We start from the raw sequence: 18811 nt of genomic DNA, 5'->3' as shown, positions 1-18811 counted from the left end.
AAATCATCCTTCACCATGAGGTCAATGCCTTGAAGACTTTGTTGTAATAATGAAAATGTAAAGCAGTTCTTGGTTTTCTGTGATATTGGGGGGGGGGGGGGGGGGTGGGGGGAGCGGAGAAAGGTGGTACAGTTACCTGATATAGAAGTTGACATTTGTGTTTTCATGTAAGTATGTCAGATACTTTAGGGGTACATTTTGATACAAGCTAAAGAAAGAGCTTATGTTATGATGATCCAGCTTATTAAGTTAGATTACAAATGTTTGGCTTCTGGCTTACTGTGGGGATTAGTAAGGATTTTTCCAAAAGAATGAATGAGTGATCAGCATAATAATATGTATCATTTATCAGCTGCCTGATGTGCCAAGCCCTGGAGGTACATCCATGAATAATGCAGAGCCAGCATCTGCCCTCCCCAAGGGGCATGTCTTATTACCCCTTAGTTACACATGGGGAAAAGGAATTCCAGATTTGGTTTTACATTCAAAAACCGAGTCAACATTGGCAGCTTTCGCTCTCCAGCAGCCTGAGTTTTTGTGCCAAGGAGCAGAGTAATCTTCCATTTACCAAGGGCTTTTTCAGCTTTTTAATGATGTATTAAATTAAACACCCACTCACCAAATATCTGTGAGTCTTGGTTGTAGCAGATGGGTTTGGGTGTTGGGTGCTGGATGCATCCTGTTACAACTGATCATTACAGCTGTTTCTCTGGCTGGTTGGATGGAGTTGCCATTTGTCTCCTCGGGTCTTCTTGCCCCAACAGTTTGTGGTGATGGTGACAAAATTATTACATGATAAATACAGGCATACCTCTGAGATATTGTGGATTCCTGTCCAGATCACTACAATAAAGCAAATACCACAATAATGGGAGTCACTCGAATTTGTTTCTTTCCCAGTGCCTATTAAGGTTATGATCACTATAGTCTGTTAAGTGTGCAATAGCATTATGACTTTAAAAACAAAGTACATAACTTATTCAAAAATACCTTATTGCTAAAAAAAAAAAAAAGTACTAATCACTATCTGATAATGCATAGGGTTGGCACAAACCTTCAATTTGTAAAAAAAAAAAAAAAAAAAGTGAAGCAAATCAGTATCTGAGAAGCACAGTAAAGTGAAGTGCAATAAAATGAGGTATGCCTGTATTGTGGTAGGTATATAAGCAGAAGAAAGGGAACAGCAATTTAAAAAGTCTTAAATATATTCCAAGGTTCTAATCATTTAAGGTACCCACACCCAGGAACGCGCTAGTGGTAAAGAACCGACCTGCAAATGCAGGAGACATAAGAGACACGGGTTCAATCCCTGGGTTGGGAAGGTCCCTTAGAGGAGGGCATGACCACCCACTCCAGTGTTCTTGCCTGGAGAATCCCCTGGACAGGGGAGCCTGGAGGGCTACAATGCATGTGGTCTCTAGAGATGGACATGACTTAGCAACTAAACCACCACCAGGATATTTATAGTAATTAATATATTGATTGACTTAGAGGAGATGACACTTTTTTAATAGTGACTTCCCATCCAGGAAGGCATATATCATTCCATTTATTTCAGTCTTCTTTGATGACGCTCAGGTAGTCTGATATGTGAGAGCACAGGTTCTGAAGTCAAGGAGTTCAAATTCAAATCCAAATTGAGCCATGTATTAACTTGCACAGTAATGAGCAATTGTTTTTCCCAGTGACTGTAATATCTTGGGTGGTCAGCAGTTGTTGAAGAAATGTTTCTTTTGACAGCCAGGGAGAGTTAAACATGAAAGAAGGGGAGAGGGTGAGGCAGTGAGGAGAGAGAGAGAGAACTGCCTTTTCTCAGCATTCCTAGCAAAATCCCATGATAGAACTCTGATTGGACCAGACTCAGTCACTTGACTACCTCTAACCAGTCACCATAGCCAAGGAAGTCAAATGCTTAGCCATATTCATATAAATACACATTTTTTTTTAGAACTACTTAGCTCCCCAAACAGGAGTCAGTGGCCCCTGGAAAGAAAGAAGGAGGGGGTGGAAGTGGGTGTTGGAGAGGCTGTCAAAGGAAACTGAAAAGGAATGTTGGACTTGATCAAAATGCCATCTAGGCATCTCTTGAGATGACCATGTATTAATTTTATCTTATTGGTGATGGTGGATTACATAATTAGACACCCTAATATTAAGGGGGCTTCCCAGGTGACATTAGTGGTAAAGAACCTGCCTGCCAGGGCAGGAGATGTGAGTTCGATCTCTGGGTTGGAAAGATCCCCTGGAGGGGAATGCATGGCAGCCCACTCCAGTATTCTTGCCTAGAGAATCTCATGGACAGAGGAGCCTGGTGGGCTGTAGTCCGTAGGATCGCAGCGTCAGACATGACTGAAGCGACTTAGGACAGCACAGTATTGAGGTAGGAGAACAAAACCTGCCTAGCTATGCCCTGAGGAAGTACCAGAGGTTCTGGGAGGACCGGCTTGTTTTCCTTTTGCTTCTCTTTGTCCGTCTTTGCACTGCTGTGGGCTTCTCTGTCTCTCCTCGGCCCTCTGATACTCTCTGGTCTCCTGCTCTGAGTGGTCACATGGAAGCTCTCCTCTGAGCTTCCTGCTCATGTATACCACCGCCTGACAAGCTGCATGGCCCAGAGACAGCTCCAGCTCTCCACGCCCAGCACATGACTCATCAACCCTCAAAGCCTGCTTGGAGTCTTGTGTTCTTGACAGCGCCAATCAGTCACTCTCACCAAAGTCCTTGAACTTCCTCTCTTGACCCTCCCTTACACACACATGTCTCAGTTGATTTTACAATCTGTCTTAGCCTTACATTCATCCCCTTCTACCCCCTACACTGCCCCTAAGTGAAGGCACCCATCCGTCTTGTCTACACGAGTTCTCAGACTTCCGTGAGCATCACAGTCACCTGGAGAGCCAGTCAGTTCACGCATGCTGGGCCCACCCCCAGAGTTTCTGACTCAGTAGGTCTGGAGTGGCCTGAGGAGGTCCGTTTCTAGTAAGTCCAGGTGAGGCTGCCGCTGGTGGTTCAGGACCCACACTTTGAGAACCACAGGGCTGGATCATTGCAGCAGCTGCTTTCTGGTCTTCTGGTCTTAATGCCCTTACTCTATCCACACTTCAGTCAGAAAAAAACTAATATTAATTGCTCATTCATGTCCACCAGCTCTTTGTGATCCCATGGACTGTAGCCCACCAGGCTTCTCTGTCCATGGAATTCTCCAGGCAAAAGGACTGGAGTGAGTAGCCATTCCCTTCTCCAGGGAATCTTCCCAACCCAGGGATCGAACCTGGGTCTCCTGCATTACAGGCAGATTTGCCACCAGGGAAGCAGCTAAATACTAATCCAACAGTGCTACCCAAAGCGGTAGGACGTCCAAGTTGCTCACCATGGCAAGGCTGTGAGCGGACTCCTTCCTCCCTGGTCAGACTCGCCATCCCCGCCCACATACCCACACTGCCTGTGGTTGCCCATGGGAAGTCCCTTCTTCACCATTCCTTTTGCTCCTCCATAGACCTGAAATGCCCCTTCCAAGGTTTTCACCTGTCTCATCCTCACGCCACCTTTTTCACTGCACTCTCCTGCAATTTCCTGGAATTCTGCCTGAATTCCCAGCAGGAGCTTAATGCATCTTGCCTGAGCTCCCATAGCACCCTGCAGGTACCTCTGGCTTATTTCTTATCGCCGTTATTGAATTGTTTGCCAAGTGCTGCGCTCTCGGATGAAGGTACTTCATGCCTTGAGTACCGAGAGGTGAGGGCCCCAGGGCAGAAGGGGCAAGTGGGCAGAGCTTCAGAGCAAGAACAAGAGGCGGGCCTTGGGCTTCCTTTCCTCTGTCGGACTGGAGTGTGTTCTTCAGCCTGGTCTTCAGCCAAGAGAAGAGGAAGATGTGTGGGGATCCACGACAGGTTGTGAGTTTGAACCACCTTTTTAAAGAAATGTACTTTGAGTAGAAAATGGTCTTTGGAGACTTATTTGTTGCTGTGCTTGAGAGTTTTCTGGTTTCTCCTCCCCCAGAGAACACATTCATTTTCTGCCCATTTCTGACTCTCTGGGTTTCTGGGAGGAGGAGGAAGGTGTTGCCCTGGACTCCCTTCCTCAGCTCAGCCACACGCCCATAAAGAGGCCACTCCCACCCTCGCAGTGTTCCCCTGTCCTCCTCTCTAAATCTTAAAAAGTACTGCTTTTTAAAAAGAAGTAAGGTTGTGGGTGTTGTCATCTTGACTTCTGATGGAAGCCATTGTGGACCCAGAGAGACTTGCCCCTGCCCTCCATGTGTACGTTAGATAAAGGGAGGGGCGAAGGGCTGGGAGTGGAGGCTGGGGGCACCGTCAAGATTTGCTCTGCTGGACTCGGGGTCAATTGTCCATACGCTGAGCTCCTAAAAACGTTGAGTTTCTCATCATACAGTCCTTTACCTAAGATGTGAGCTGTCCATATGATGAATAACTATTTGGAAATCATTGTCTTTTGCTCACGACGTAAAATCCCTTTCCGAACAAAAGTGGGCATTTTGTGGGTGGCTTCTCATGCGTTTGTTACCTTTAAGTGGGCTTTGTTGAAGTGGGATAAGCTTTTAAATGGGAGTCAGCACTCCCCACAGATTCATCACCCCTAACAACCATGCAGCCCGTGGACTGAGGGTCTGACTGTGACGGTTCATCCAGCATGAGGGGCCCCGACACAGAGTCAGGAGAATGAGCATGATTCGGTTCTGGTGTGGTGCCAGAGGTGGCTGAAAATCCAGTTTTGTTTCTTGGGCCCTGGGGGGCGTAGTGTGAGATTCTCCTGGAGCCACGCAGGGAAGCTTCTGGTTCTTTAAGGTGGTTCTAGCTTTTCGGTGATAAAACTGAGGACAGAGGCGGCCTGCATAATCGAAATCCGCAGGATATCTCTGAAACTCATATTTAGCAGATGTTTTCTTGCCCATCAAATCTATTTACCAGAACCACTGACCACGTAGCAGAACTGAGTGATTTGAATACCGTCCCTCCCCAGTTTCCCCCACCTTCATTTAATGTTAAGGAGAAGGCATATAGCAGGATGGAAGGGCCTCAGAAAGGCTTAGGTTTTTCCACAGTCCGAGTATTTGCCTTCTGAATAATCAGAGATTGACGTTCTCTGCTCATCCTCTGTTACACAATGTGATTTTAAATGCTTGAAGTCATCTGGCTGTTTCTATTATCAGTAATATCTCTAATAAAAGGAAGGAAGTTGGTTGAGGGATGTCACGTTTTATGGTTGCCTTAAAATTCCTCTGTTCTCTGAGTCAGGCCCTGAATTTGACCTTTGGAATCTGGAAATGGTGTTATGTTGACACACATGCTGGCCTGTGACATTGCAGCTGAATTGCTAGCTTAATAAAAGTCTGGTGCCTTGATTCTTGCACGGCATGTATGATGCAAAGCCTTTGGATGTAAACATGATATTGAAGTGTAATTAGGATTTTTTTCCCTCTAAAGCCAATTCTCTCTAAGGCTTCATTGTGCTATGCTAGCCGCCTTCCTGTCCTCACCATTTCAAGAATTGTATTCTAGACCTTTCTCTACACGCCCCACCCAGCTTTTAACGCATAGTCTGTTTTCAAACTGAGTTCTGATGGCTGTAGATGAAATGACTCTGTTGTTTAAATAATTTCTCTCTTTGATCTGGTATTTCTGGGGAGTGGAATGGTTTCTCCATCAGACTGTGCTGGCCACATTTTCCATGGGTTGTATCTTATGGCATTTTGGATGCCTTCTGCCTGTATTTTTAAGTTTCTTTGAAGTACTGTTCCAGTGCTAACCAGAGGGTGGTCTTGTCGTTTGTCACTGTTTTCCAGGCATGGTGGGCTATGTCCTCCTCTCTCCCCTTGCCAGGAAGGCTCACTGAGTGTAGTAGCAATTCTTTTTAAGAGGAGCCTTGTCTGGAACAGTGACTGTGGAGAATGGACAGGGCAGGGGTGGGGGTGGGGGAGTCGTAAGACCCAGGGCTGGGGAGCCCATCATTGCGTCTAGATATAAGTGACTATGTAAATAAGACCATAATCTTCCTTCCACAAAAGGCGGGTATGGGCTTTAACCTCAAACCCAGCCCTCAGGTGAGTTGAGTAACCTGTCTGGAGCTCGCGTTTCTTTAGCTTTAAGGAAATGAGATTGCTGTGCCTGTTACGTGGGATCATGTACATCGGGAGAGGGCCCTCAATCCCCTCTTGTCTTACTGGGGCACAGAGCAGTTATTTACCTTGAGCAAGGTCCCCCGAGTTCCAGACCCATTTCCTAGGATTGCATTTTACCAAGTTTCAGGAAACTCTATCCATATTCTGAGGGATTTTAAATACAGCACCTTATTTTCCCAAATAAAGACTTTACTAGGAGGAAAAAGTGTATGTGTTCTTATTTGCATAGTGACTACTTGCTCAACTAACCCCAAAACAGGCTTTTCCCATAAAATTAAATGTATTTTTAATTTATTTTTTGGTATTTAAGATATTAACAAACCAGAAAGTATAATTCAGTAAACACCTATGTACTCAGTATTCATTGCTTAAAAAAAAAATCAGTGATGAATAATACTTGAAGTCCCTGAATATACCCCTTCTTCACTAGCAGGGCCACTTTTCAACTGGGAATTTAGAAGCATTTCTTTGTCCTGTTACACTCTTAAGCTTATACTCAGTATTGTTTTAAATATTTTAAAACCTTAAGCAGGATTCTATGGTCTGTATTCTTCTACGACATTTTTTTACTTGATATTTGTGAGATTCCTTCATTTTGAATGGGTAGCTTTAGTTGTTTCATTTTCACTGTCATATAATGTCCATTGTATGGATATTTCTCAACAGAAGATTTTTGGTGATGGATGTTAATGAATGTGGATTAGGCCATTTCCAAATTTTAGTTCTAAATCTGCTCCGAAATGTTCTTACAAGTGTCCCTCATCGAGCCTAGAGATTCATTCATGTAGTAGGTGGGTGATAGGTCACATGTTAGCTTCACCTTTACTGGAAATCTCCAGAATGTTTTTCGGAGTGGCTGAACCGTTTTACTCTCCCACCAACAATGTGTGAGCTCCTGTGGGTCTCCTTGCCCATGCTTGACAGTGTTTGACTTCTTAACTCTGCTGTTCTGTTGATCAGAAAAACAGCTGGTTGTGACATGGTTATCTCATTGTAATTTGAAATTTTTGTTTTCCTGATTACTAAATGTTGAGCATCTCTTCATACCTGTATTTCCTGTTTTGTGCCTTTCTTTTTCAAATCTTGTGCCCAACTTTCTTTCTGTTTGTGTTTTTAAGGATTTTGTTATGTTCTGGTTACTAATACTTGTTGGTTTCCTATATTGTAGATGTCATTTCTCAGGCTAGCACCTATCTTTTTTTCTATTTTATTAAAGTGTTTTTTGCTCTTACTTTTGGTGAATAGGAGGTTTAAATTTTAAAGCCAGATGGATCTTTTCTTTTATGGCTATATATTTTGATAGTAGACATTTATATGTCTGTATTTTTGTGATAAAACCTTATACTGCCAAATTGATATTCTAAACAGCAGAGCATAAAATACAGAGTTGGTAGATCTGTCACCAACTGTATCTCATGACTATGAGTAATCTTCCATATATATAATGTGTGTGTGTGTATAACAAAAAAAGACTATGAAATTTTTTTATTTTGATTCTAATTTAGGAATACTGTTGGTGTTTAGTCACTAAGTCGTGTCCGACCGTTTGCAGCCCTGTGGACTGTAGCCCACCAGGCTCCTCTCTGCGTGGGATTTCCCAGGCAAGAATACTGGAGTGGGTTGCCATTTCCTTCCCCAGGGGATCTTCCTGATCCAGGGACTGAACCCATATCTGCTGCTCGACAGGTGGATTCTTTACCACTGAGCCACCAGGGAAGTCCAGGGATGCTATTAAGGTGGCAGAATCATCAAATGTGAAGGACTGTGCCTTCCTCTTGCCCAAGTGGTCATTTTGTACTTTTGGAGTGGGTTATCTGGAAAAAACCCTGTGGGTATCTGGGTTCAAGCATGATGGCTGAGTCCAGGTAGACTTTGGTGCCTTCCACCAGGTCAGTACTCCGTTGATATCTGTTGCATACATGAATATGCAAGAGCATCTGAAATTAACAACAGATGTGTCTGCTTGGAAGAATAGACTAGTGGTTCTCAACTCTGGTTGCTGTTGAGATTAAAAATGCTAATGCACGGGCCCCGGCCTTAGAGATGCTAAATCTCTTGGTTTGAAGTAGGAGCCAGGCACTAATATATTTTAAAAGTTCTTCAGATACTTCTAGTAGGAAGTCCAGGTTGAGAACTTCAGGTCTGAGAACTGGAGGCAGAAAGGGCAGGGGAGGACTGAGACCCCCTACTGGGCTCAGAAAGGTCCACAAGGCAGTGGAACATGGCTAGAATCAAACACAGTGAAGGCTGGAGGTTGGTGTGAGGTCAGGCTCATCATCAGGGCCTGTGGCTGAAAAGAGACAGAAGGAGGAAAGAAGCATTCTGGATATGTGGAGGACAGTGGGCCAAGGAAGGGAGGTAAAACGAGCCAGGCGTTCCCAGTCTGGGGCAGGGCTGGAGCTGTGGGTCCTGCAGTGTTGGGGCCTTTCTGACCAGAAGCCAGAGGGCAGGTCTCGGTTCATTTTAAAGGCACGAGTCAAATACAACCTTTGGCTTCCCATAGGTCAGAGGAGTCAAGAAACACGTTTGGCCTGGGAATGGAGTGAAGACGGGTTCCCTTTTGGTTCAGTTCAGTTCAGTCACTCAGTTGTGTCTAACTTTTTGCAACCCCATGGACACGTGCCTCCCTGTCCATCACCAACTCCCAGAGTTTACTCAAACTCTTATCCTTTGAGTTGGTGATGCCATCCAACCATCTCATCCTCTGTTGTCCCTTTCACCTCCTGCCTTCAATCTTTCCCAGCATCAGAGTCTTTTCAAATGAGTCGGTTCTTCACATCAGGTGGCCAAAGTATTGGAGTTTCAGCTTCAGCATCAGTCCTTCCAATGAATATTCAGAACTGATTTCCTTTAGGATGGACTGATCGCATCTCCTTGCAGTCCAAGGGACTCTCAAGGGTCTTCTCCAACACCACAGTTCAAAAGCACCAATTCTTCAGTGCTTAGCTTTCTTTATAGTCCAACTCTCACATCCATTCATGACTACTGGAAAAACCATAGCTTTGACTAGATGGACCTTTGTTGGCAAAGTAATGTCTCTGCTTTTTAATATGCTGTCTAGGTTGGTCATAACTTTTCTTCCTAGGAGTAAGTGTCTTTTAATTTCATGGCTGCAGTCACCATCTGCAGTGATTTTGGAGCCCAAAAAATACATAAAGGGGACCCCTTTAGAGATGTAAATACTATTTTAAAATTAGAGCCAACTGGGCAACAGGCAGAATTGATTAAGGGCATTGAAAAATAAAAATGATCTTTATGATGAAGTCCCCTTTTTGTGAAATGAATTTGGTTTGGCCCTGAGCTGTGTGTGTGTATACACCTGTGCATGAACACTCAGTCCTGCAGGTGGCGGGGAGGACGGGATCCCCAGGGAGTTGTTGAAGTGGGGGAGGATTCAGGCTCTGAGCTTGTTTTGGAAGACACACGCTACGGGAAGATCCGTACCCGCCCCAGGCGGACACGCGGCACTCCGCTTTTGCTTCTTCATCCTGGTGGCAGCCCTGTTAGCAGCGGCACAGACTCCTAGGGTGTGAGCAGGGAATCACTAGGTGCTGGATCCATCTGCAGAACTGGAACAGAGTCCAGAAACCCATCAGAGAAATACAGGGAGTGCAGTCAGAACTGAGGCTTTACAATTTGGAGCACGATCAAAGAGCAGCACACTGGGAGTCAGGAAAAATGAAGTCTCAGTCCTGACTCTGTTAATTCAAATCTACGTGGTCTTAGGCAGTTTAGTTCAGTTCCACTTATTTATTGAGCACCAGCCTTGACTGAGCACTTTCTAGATGCTGGGGACAAAAACTGTGGGAAAAAAACAATGTCTGTGTCCCTGAAGACACTCACAACCTTTCCCAGGAGAAAGATATTTAAATGGGTAGTAAGGTTAGTGCCCTGAAGCATGGGAGGAGCTGAGCAGAGAGTGTTGAGTCCTGTGAGGGTGCAGCTGGGCCTCGACGGCCTCCGGGGAGTGGGGGGCACGTGAGCGGCCCCTGAGCAGGCATCAGCTGAGCAGATGTGGGAAGAAGGCCTTTCCAGGTCAACCACTTGGCCTGAACTCTCTCCTCCTTCTTGTTGGAGAAGAGCTCTAAAACCAGAATCCAAGTTCTTTAACACAATTCCTGAAGCTACCAAGACCCGTGGATGCCCGCGGCAGAGAGCGCGCTGTGGTGACGGGACCAGGCACGTGAACCGCCTTGATTTCTTCCCAGACTCAGTCTCTCGTCTGTTTGTCCTGCACCAGCTGGTTTTCTTCTTGGGAGTTCCCTCTCCTTTGAAATCTCCATGAATCCAAGCCATGTGGGGACTGGGGTAATTTTTTTTCTTAATCATTGTGGTGTATTTTCCCCACTTGTTTTCACTGCTGTAATTCCTACTCATAGCAGTGTTTTTGTTTTGTGTTTGCTAAATCTCTGTTCTTGACTATCCAGAAAGTGGGAAAACCAAACTTTTCTTTTTTCCTCCCAGTTCATAAATCTGATCCTGGTAATTCTCCACTGAAAAACCTGCCACATGGTTGGTGCCTACAGAATCAAAAAGGAATTGCTTTCCAAAATCCTCTTAAGCAGCTGACCCCAACATAGTCTTCCCTTTCATGCTCTGTAATCCAGTTTCTCTAGACCCCCACAAGCATCTTTGCATTCTTGCTTCTGTGCCTTTGCTTTTCGTTGTTCCCCATGTCTGGAATTTCCTCTCTCAACCCTGGTCTCTCCTCCTTCCCATCCATGACCCGCTTGTTTCCATGAAGCCTTCTTCGATCTTTGTTGTCATTCAGTCACTCAGTCGTGTCCTACTCTCTGCGACCCCATGGACTGCAGCACGCCAGGCCTCCCTGTCCATCACCAACTTCTGGAACTTGTTCAAACTCATCTCCATCAAGTCAGTGATACCGTTCAACCATCTCATCCTCTGTCATTCCCCTCTCCTGCCCTCAATCTTTCCCAGCATCAGGGTCTTTGGTCTCCCCACCTGCAAAGTCAGAAAGATGATCTCGTTTCTCTCAACCTCAAAGCCTTAGGTGAAATGCCTACCCATCAGAATTCTGTATCTCACTGAACTTTCCAGCAAAAGCCAATGATAGAAATATGCACATCAGCCAGTTCTGAAAGAGTGTCCCTCTCATAGACCCTCTCGGAATGAAAAGGTGTACTCCCAGTTGCATGTTCAGGGACCTAGGTTACTGGCTTGATTTCAGCCAAGGTGAAAGTATTTACACCATGGAATCAGCAAATGCTACAAAATAGGACTTGTCTTTTTTCCTGAAGAGCCAACTCATCTGAGTGTGAACTGGTGACCCTGCTCCGTGTGTAGGTGACTGTGCACGCACATGTGTGCACACGAGTATTTGACACTGTTAATACTGGACCATTAGGAGGGCACGTTGGCCGGCAGTGCTTCCTCGTGAGGCTGAGGGGAGAGCTTGTGGTCGAGGGGGCTAGGAAGTGTGTCTCTCCCCTCCTCCTCCTCTCCTCTCCAGAGCTGGAATTGTAATACCCATGAGCCCACCTCCTTCTTGCTTCTGTGTCCTTGGCAAACGTGGTGACTTCCTGGAATCAGAGCTAATACGCTAACTGAGGATCTGTGTATCTGCAGTCACTCACAGTTCTATCTCCAAAGTAGAGAATCTTGGCTCAGCTACACAGACGTCAGTAAATGCTCTCCTGTTTCTGTTCATAATCTGTTCTCTTGGCAATGGGTGAGATGCAGGCAGTAAGACTCCCAGGGCCAAAGGAGAGCTCTGCAGACTGCCAGTGCCTCTGCCCAGACCCGCTGCTGCTCAGGCCTCGGGCCAGCGCTCAGAGCCTGGAAGGAGAGGGTCTGGTTCGGTGGGGATAGCTGCCTCTCTTGGGTGTAGCAGCCAGGGTCTGACGACTGTGAGCACAGACCAAGAAGGCAAGCCGAGAGGCAAGACGGAAGTGTGGGTTAGATCCAGAGGAGCTGAGAAGCGGAGGCCCCCGGGCTGGTGGCGAGGGCAACCTGTGTTCCCAGGGAGGGCGCAGGGACGTGGGGCTGGGTGGAGATGGGAGAGAGAGGCCTTGGAGGGGGCTCTGCAATGCTGCCAGGCCTCTGCCAGGCTCGGCCTCAGGTGCCAGCCTCCGGCCGACCTGGGTCAAGTAGAAGTTACCATGCTGGATACAGGCAGGGAACTCGTGTGGCTCCGGAGAAAGCTGGAGGGCCTTTCCTATCTGACAGCAGGAAAAAGATCTTCTAGGTTGAGGGTTGCTCCTGAATCTCCGAGCCGTCATTCAGCGGCCACGGCCTGCCTCCTGCCAAGGTCACTCACATGAAAGGGCTCGGCTCAGGGCTGGGAGCCACGGGACTCCCACAGTCATTACATGCTTTCTTGGCAGAGTTGAAGATGGCCCATTTAATGACCTTATGCACATCTTGGTTCCTTCAAAGTATGTAGGTGTGTGTCCATTTAGGGGGCAGTCTCTGCTCTTCCCTCAATCCCTTAGCCTTCCAATGTGAGTCACTTTTTACTTTATTCCTTTTAAACTCTTGTTGATTTCTCATTTTATCTATCTTCCGTCCCTGGGTGTCCCTCTTCAGGGCCAGTTTTGCTGGAGCAACCACAAGAGGCCTTGTTGGTGGGGGGCGGGCGGGTAGGGATGGGGGCTCCTGTGTGTGGTAGAAGCGGTCTACCCAGCTGACATCACAGAGAGTGCAGAGATAGCTCAGGTTATCAATCAGATCTATCTCTCTGTACCAAGTTGGTTTCACTTCTTAATCATTAACTTTTAGTAGGATTCTGGCAGTTGCACTATTTTTGAAGAGTCGTGTCTGTTTCAGACCAAAAAAAAAAGCAAAACTGCTCTTAGGGTGAAGCTGCATGAGGGGCCAGAGTCCCAGTGATGCAGGAAGCCTGGTGACGCTCCTCTTCCAGTGGAATTATGAGTCTGCACACGTATGCTGGGCATGGGTATCAGTATAGATACCTTGCAGGATGTAGCTTTGCTTCAGTTCAGTTCAGTCACTCAGTCATGTCCGACTCTTTGCGACCCCATGGACTGCAGAATGTTGGCAGTTCATGGTCAGGTGTTGGATAAGATTCACACCATGCCCACCGAAAGTTAAAGGGCGATAAAGGGAAGTATTTAGTCTTCAGAGTCTAATTTAAAGTTCTGCCTTTATCGTTTACCTGATAAAGCCTCCTCTGACCCTTGGGTCCCTGTGGTGTCTCTGGTCCTGTGAACTCTGAAGGTGTCCCATCCGACTCACGGGGGCCAACCTAGTGTGTTGATTGCAGGGTAAGCTGCTAAGCAGAGGCAGAGTGACTGCAGCTTCTTAGAGAAAAGCAAATCTGGATCTATGGAGGTGAGGCAGAACCTCAATCCAGCAATTTAAAATGAAGATACATATCTGCTCTCTGCTTGCAGCCAAAGGCAGTTAGATGGTGTGGGCTCGTTCCTGGAGCCGTGGGGCAGAGGTCAGCTTCTTGTGGTCATGGTGTGGGGTTATTCAGTTTATTTGAGGAAGTGCAACTGAAATGAATAATTTAGTCATGATCAACATAGGTAAGAGTGAGCTGTTTATTCCTTATTTTAAAACATGAAGATAAAAAATAAGATCTAAATATGGGAACAGCTGTTAAAAACATTGAAATGCTTTAGCTTCCACATATGAGAGAAGTTTTTACTCTTTAGAAATTTCAGAGGAGTAACAACCTGGCATCATGCGCAGCATAGTAGGTGCTCAGTAAATAATCAGTTTTTTCTCCCATAGAGAGAGAGTAAAGAATAATAAGTGCTTAGTGTAAAAAGCCATACACTTAAAAGAAAAATAACCTGAAATCTCATCACTTAGCATTTGGGGATATACCCTCCCAGACATTTCAAGGCATATAAATGTATGTGTACTTTTACAAAATCAGAACTGTATTGTACAGAATGCTTTATCAACTGTCTCCATGTCATTAGATTGGATCCTTTTATTTAGCGGCAAAGTAGCATGATATAATTTCCAGTGTCAGGAAGAATGTGTCAATTCCTGTAGCTTGTGACTTGACACATCTCACGTGCTTTCTTTTCTTTTTTTTTTTTTAGCAGGTTTCTTCTGCGGAGGTACGCATCGGGCCCATGAGATTGACACAGGATCCTATCCAGGTACACCTCTGTTCCTCTTAGGGGCTCGGTTCACAGAGCAAGTAGTTATAGGAGCCCCATCTCAGGAGCACGCCTCAACTACAGCAGATTCCACCCTTGCTCTGAGATGCACACCCAGACATCCATACATGGTGTGTGTGTGTGTGTGTGTGTGTGTGTGTGTGTGCAAATACTTGTTTTTATTAATGTCATACTTGAGATATCAGATTGTTTTCTTGAAGAAAACACTGCCCCACTTGGAGTATAATATAATAGGTAGCTTGATTGCATGGTGGGTTGTAGGGAACAACAATGCTTCACCAAAAAAACGTGTCTGCTCTCCATGCCACTCCCGCAGTGGAAAGAGAAGAAGCCATGAGCGGTCAAGGGCAGGCTTTGCCATGAGCTGCAGCTGGATGGGAACCCTGGTTCTGCCCTTTCCAGCTGTGTGACCTTGGATGTATTGCTTCACTTCTCTGCCCAGTAAAGAAGTCTGTAAAGTGGAGCTGGTGATGCCTCCCTCTTAGGAAATTATGAGTTTCCTAAGTTCAGTGAACTAACCTTCAAGTGCTTGGGACACTGGCGGCGAAAGGTGCTCAGGGGTGGTAAGTGTTGTCCTGTGTGGCTTGGGCCAGGCAGCCTTTTGGGCTCTTGGACACCAGGGCCACCGTCTGCAGGGAGAGAAGGGCCAGCAGCTGCGCGCCAGCCCCCCTCTAACTGTGACTGCACCTGTGTCCCCCCGCAGCCCCCCAGCTGCATGTGCGCCCTGTGGGGAGGCAGGGATGAGAGGTGTGTGCGAAGTCCTCACCTGCGTCTGCATCTTCCCGGGAAGGCCTGCGTGGGCCGCCGTTCTCCCGGTGAAACTGTCGCTTGTTAGCACCTGGAAGCTTGCTCTGCACTTCGGACAAGTAAAGATGCAGAAAACATGTAAACAAACCAATTACCATGTAGATGAAAGTGAAAAACCAACCAGAGAAATGTGCTGTTTGATTTATGAGTGATTGGAAAAGAAAATAATTTAGTGTTGCTTGGAAAAGGAAATGCAGATCTGGGGCAGGGGGAGTGAAACAAGAGATTTAAGCTTGGGAAAATTGGATGAAACAAATTTAGGAGCAGAGAGAGAGGGAGTGAGAATTTATTAAAATAAACATAAGCCCCAACTATTTATATAGAATACAAACAAGTGGAAAATTCCAGTATTCATCCTAGGGGCATGGGACTTGGTAGTCCATTTTGAATAAAGGCAGTGACAAAGGTTCTGATATCAGTATTTATTCCCAAAGTAATATCAAGACTCTTTCTTGGATTCGTGTGGTTTCAGATCACTTAGTTTAATTTACCTTCATTTTTCACCCTGTGCTGTACTGGCAATGAATGCTCATGATAAGGACATCTCATTCTTATAAAATACTGTTATTTTTGTTACATTTGTTAAAATGTAAAGTGTTTCAAATATTCATAAAAGTAAGTGTTTATCTCCATACCCACTTTTATCAAATATGCAAATTTTATCAAGTATGATAAATTTATTTTATCAAGGATGTCCTATTTGTTTGAGCTCATTTTAGAAACAAGAGCTTACAGATACTTTATAAACTCTATTTTTTCCCTTTGTCCTCCTCTCTCTTCCTTAAAAGTAACCACTGTTTGGAGATTGATTATGATAGGTATTTGTGTATTCTGCATATCTATGTATCCATTAACACTTTATTTTGAATACATTAAATTTTATTTGAAAAGTGTCATGCAGTAGTCATCATTTTTAAATTTTTCTTCATCATTTAGTGTGATACCTAAGAATCTATTGCCCAATCTAAGGTAACAAAGATTTGCTCCTTTTTTTTCTTCTAGGAGTTTTATAGTTTTACCTCTTATAGTTAGTTCTATGATCCATTTTGATTTAAATTTTGTATATGGTGTAAGGTAGGGCTTCATTCTTTTGCATATGGATGTCTGGTTGTGCAACAGCATTTGTTAAAAAGAATATTCCTTCCACCATGGAGTTGTCTTGGTACCTTTTTCTAAAATCATATGGCTTTAATTGTGAGGGTTCATTTCTGGATTCTCAAGTCTATTTCATTGATATATGTCTGTACTATGCCAGTACCACACTGCCTTGATTTCTGTGGCTTTGAAGTGTGAATCCCCTTTCTTATTTTTTAAGATTATTTTTGCTGAGTCCCTTGCATCTTCATACCATTTTCAAGACCAACTTGTTAATTTGGGGAGGAGAGGACCAGCTGGGATTTTGATAGTGATTGCAATAAATCTGTAGATCACTTTTGGGACTATTGCTATATTAACCATTTCATCTTCTAATCCATTAGTATGTTTTTCTGTTTATTTAGATTTTCTTTAATTTTTTCATCACTGTCTTGTAGTTTTTAGTGAATGTGTTTCCTATTTTTGTTAAATATTTTATATATTTCCTGAAATATTTTATTTATTTGGTACTATGGCAAATGGAATTGTTTCCTTACTTTCATTTTGGGTTGTTCATTATTAATGTATAGAAACAAGATTTATTTTTGCATATTGATCTTGTACCTTGCAATCTTGCTGAACTTATTAGCTTTTACATTTTTGTAAATTTTTTAAGATTTTCTATATACAAAATCATGTCATTACTACTTTCTTCCCAATCCGAATGCCTTTTATTTTATTAGCCTAATGTCCTCTTGAAAGTTCAAAACAAGTGTATTTAGTTTTATAAGCTATATCCAGATCTGTGTTTAGTTTTATAAGATACATCCAGATCTTTTCTTAAAGCTGTACCATTTTACACTCCTGTAAGCAATGTGAGTTTTGATTATTCCAAATCCTTGGTAATATATGTTTCAGTCTTCTAATTTTAGCTCATCTACTAGGTGAGTAGTACTGACTTATGGTAACTTAATTTGCATTTCTCCATGACTAATAATGTTGGGCCAGTTTTTAATTTGCTGCTTGGCCATTTGAAAAATCTTCTATGAATGTTTATTTTAGTTAAGTCTTTGGCTTCTTTTTAGTTGGGTTGACTTCTTAAAAATTACTGCATTGTGGGAATTCTTTACATATTCTTGTCCAAGTCCTCTATCAGATTTTGAGAATATTTTCTTCTAAACTGTGGCTCTTCTCTTCATTTTTTTTTTCATTTATTTTTATTAGTTGGAGGCTAATTACTTTACAATATTGTAGTGGTTTTTGCCATACATTGACATGAATCAGCCATGGATTTACATGTATTCCCCATCCCGATCCCCCCTCCCACCTCCCTCCCCATCCCATCCCTCTGGGTCATCCCAGTGCACCAGCCCTGAGCACTTGTCTCATGCATCTAACCTGGGCTGGTGATCTGTTTCACATTTGATAATATATATGTTTCGATGCTGTTCTCTCAGATCATCCCACCCTCGCCTTCTCCCATAGAGTCCAAAAGTCTGTTCTATACAACTGTGTCTCTTTTTCTGTCTTGCATATAGGGTTATCGTTACCATCTTTCTAAATTCCATATATATGCATTAGAAATTATTTCTACTTTTGTCTTTATTCCCTCCTTTTGATTTTTTGGATTAATTTATTGTCTTATTCTAAATTCTAAAATTTATTTCTAAAGTCACTTTAAATTGAAGAAGTCAGTAATTTCAGTTTTTGTTTGTTATGAAGTGTTCACTGAGTATATCTTTGGCTAGAGTCCATAGACTCTCAAGTGTACTACTATTGCATTTTCTAGTATTCCTATTTATTTTTACTTTATTTATGAAAGAATTTAGTTAGTAGACAAAAATTTTAACTTTCAAATCTTTTATTGCTTGTGTTCAGAGAATCTAATTTGTACTCTTGCTTCTTCGGGGAAATATATTGTCATTTTCTTTGTGGCATTTGAGGAAAAGGTGGATATTTTCATAAATTTGGATTTTGAACAAAAATATTAGTTTTGATGTAGTCTAATTTATCACTCCTTTTATGGTTCTGTGTTCTAAGAATCTTTAATCCCAGGTTGAAGATTATTTGTTTTCTTCTGGAAATTTTATTGTTAAATTTTAATTTAGACCTATAACTCAAGTTCATTTTTATGTATGGTGTAGTAAAGAGGTTAAGGCTCTTTCCCTCTCCATATTGACCAGATGGTGGTGGTGATTTAGTCGCTAAGTCATGTCCAACTCTTGGGACCTCATGGACTGTAGCCCTCCAGGCTCCTCTGTCCAGGGGATTCTCAAGGCAAGAATACTGGAGTGAGTAGCCATTTCATCCTCCAGGGGATCTTCCCAACCCAAGGATCAAACCCGGGTCTCCTGCATTGCAGACAGATTCTTTACCAGCTGAGCCACCCAGGAAGCCCCATTATTCTAGCTTTATTTGTTGAAATGACTATTCCTTGCTCCACTGAATTATCACTTGATGCCTTTGTTACTGATTCTTTGATACTTGTTGCAACTTGTTTGGCAGCCAGTAAGTAATGTAGGAAGTTTTTAAATTTTCCACACAAAACTTTTAAAAAGATATATTCCCATTTCTGGAAGACAGGCTTCTATATATGTGAAATTAATTCAACTTAATTAATGATGCTATTCAAACCACTTCTATCTTAACTTTTTGTGTTCTCCCAGTTTCT

The 18811-nt window shown here is 43.7% G+C and overlaps 1 protein-coding gene across 6 annotated transcripts in view; it reads left to right on the top strand.

Annotated features, from left to right (window-relative positions):
* Positions 1 to 18811, top strand: part of PDE8B (phosphodiesterase 8B) — a 286162-nt gene that overhangs the window by 160107 nt on the left and 107244 nt on the right. For 3 of the 6 annotated variants that reach the window (XM_061158125.1, XM_061158123.1, XM_061158121.1), the window contains exon 2: positions 14182 to 14238. In XM_061158125.1, coding sequence (XP_061014108.1) covers positions 14212 to 14238 — 27 coding nt within the window. In that variant the 5' untranslated portion in view covers positions 14182 to 14211. Of the gene's footprint in view, positions 1 to 14178; positions 14239 to 18811 lie in introns of all 6 variants that reach the window. The other 3 variants (XM_061158124.1, XM_061158122.1, XM_061158120.1) reach the window with 1 other exon arrangement.

This window comes from Dama dama, chromosome 12, assembly GCF_033118175.1.
Source record: "Dama dama isolate Ldn47 chromosome 12, ASM3311817v1, whole genome shotgun sequence".
Classification (NCBI taxonomy): Eukaryota; Metazoa; Chordata; class Mammalia; order Artiodactyla; family Cervidae; genus Dama; species Dama dama.
This window is presented reverse-complemented; position numbering and strand designations above follow the sequence as displayed.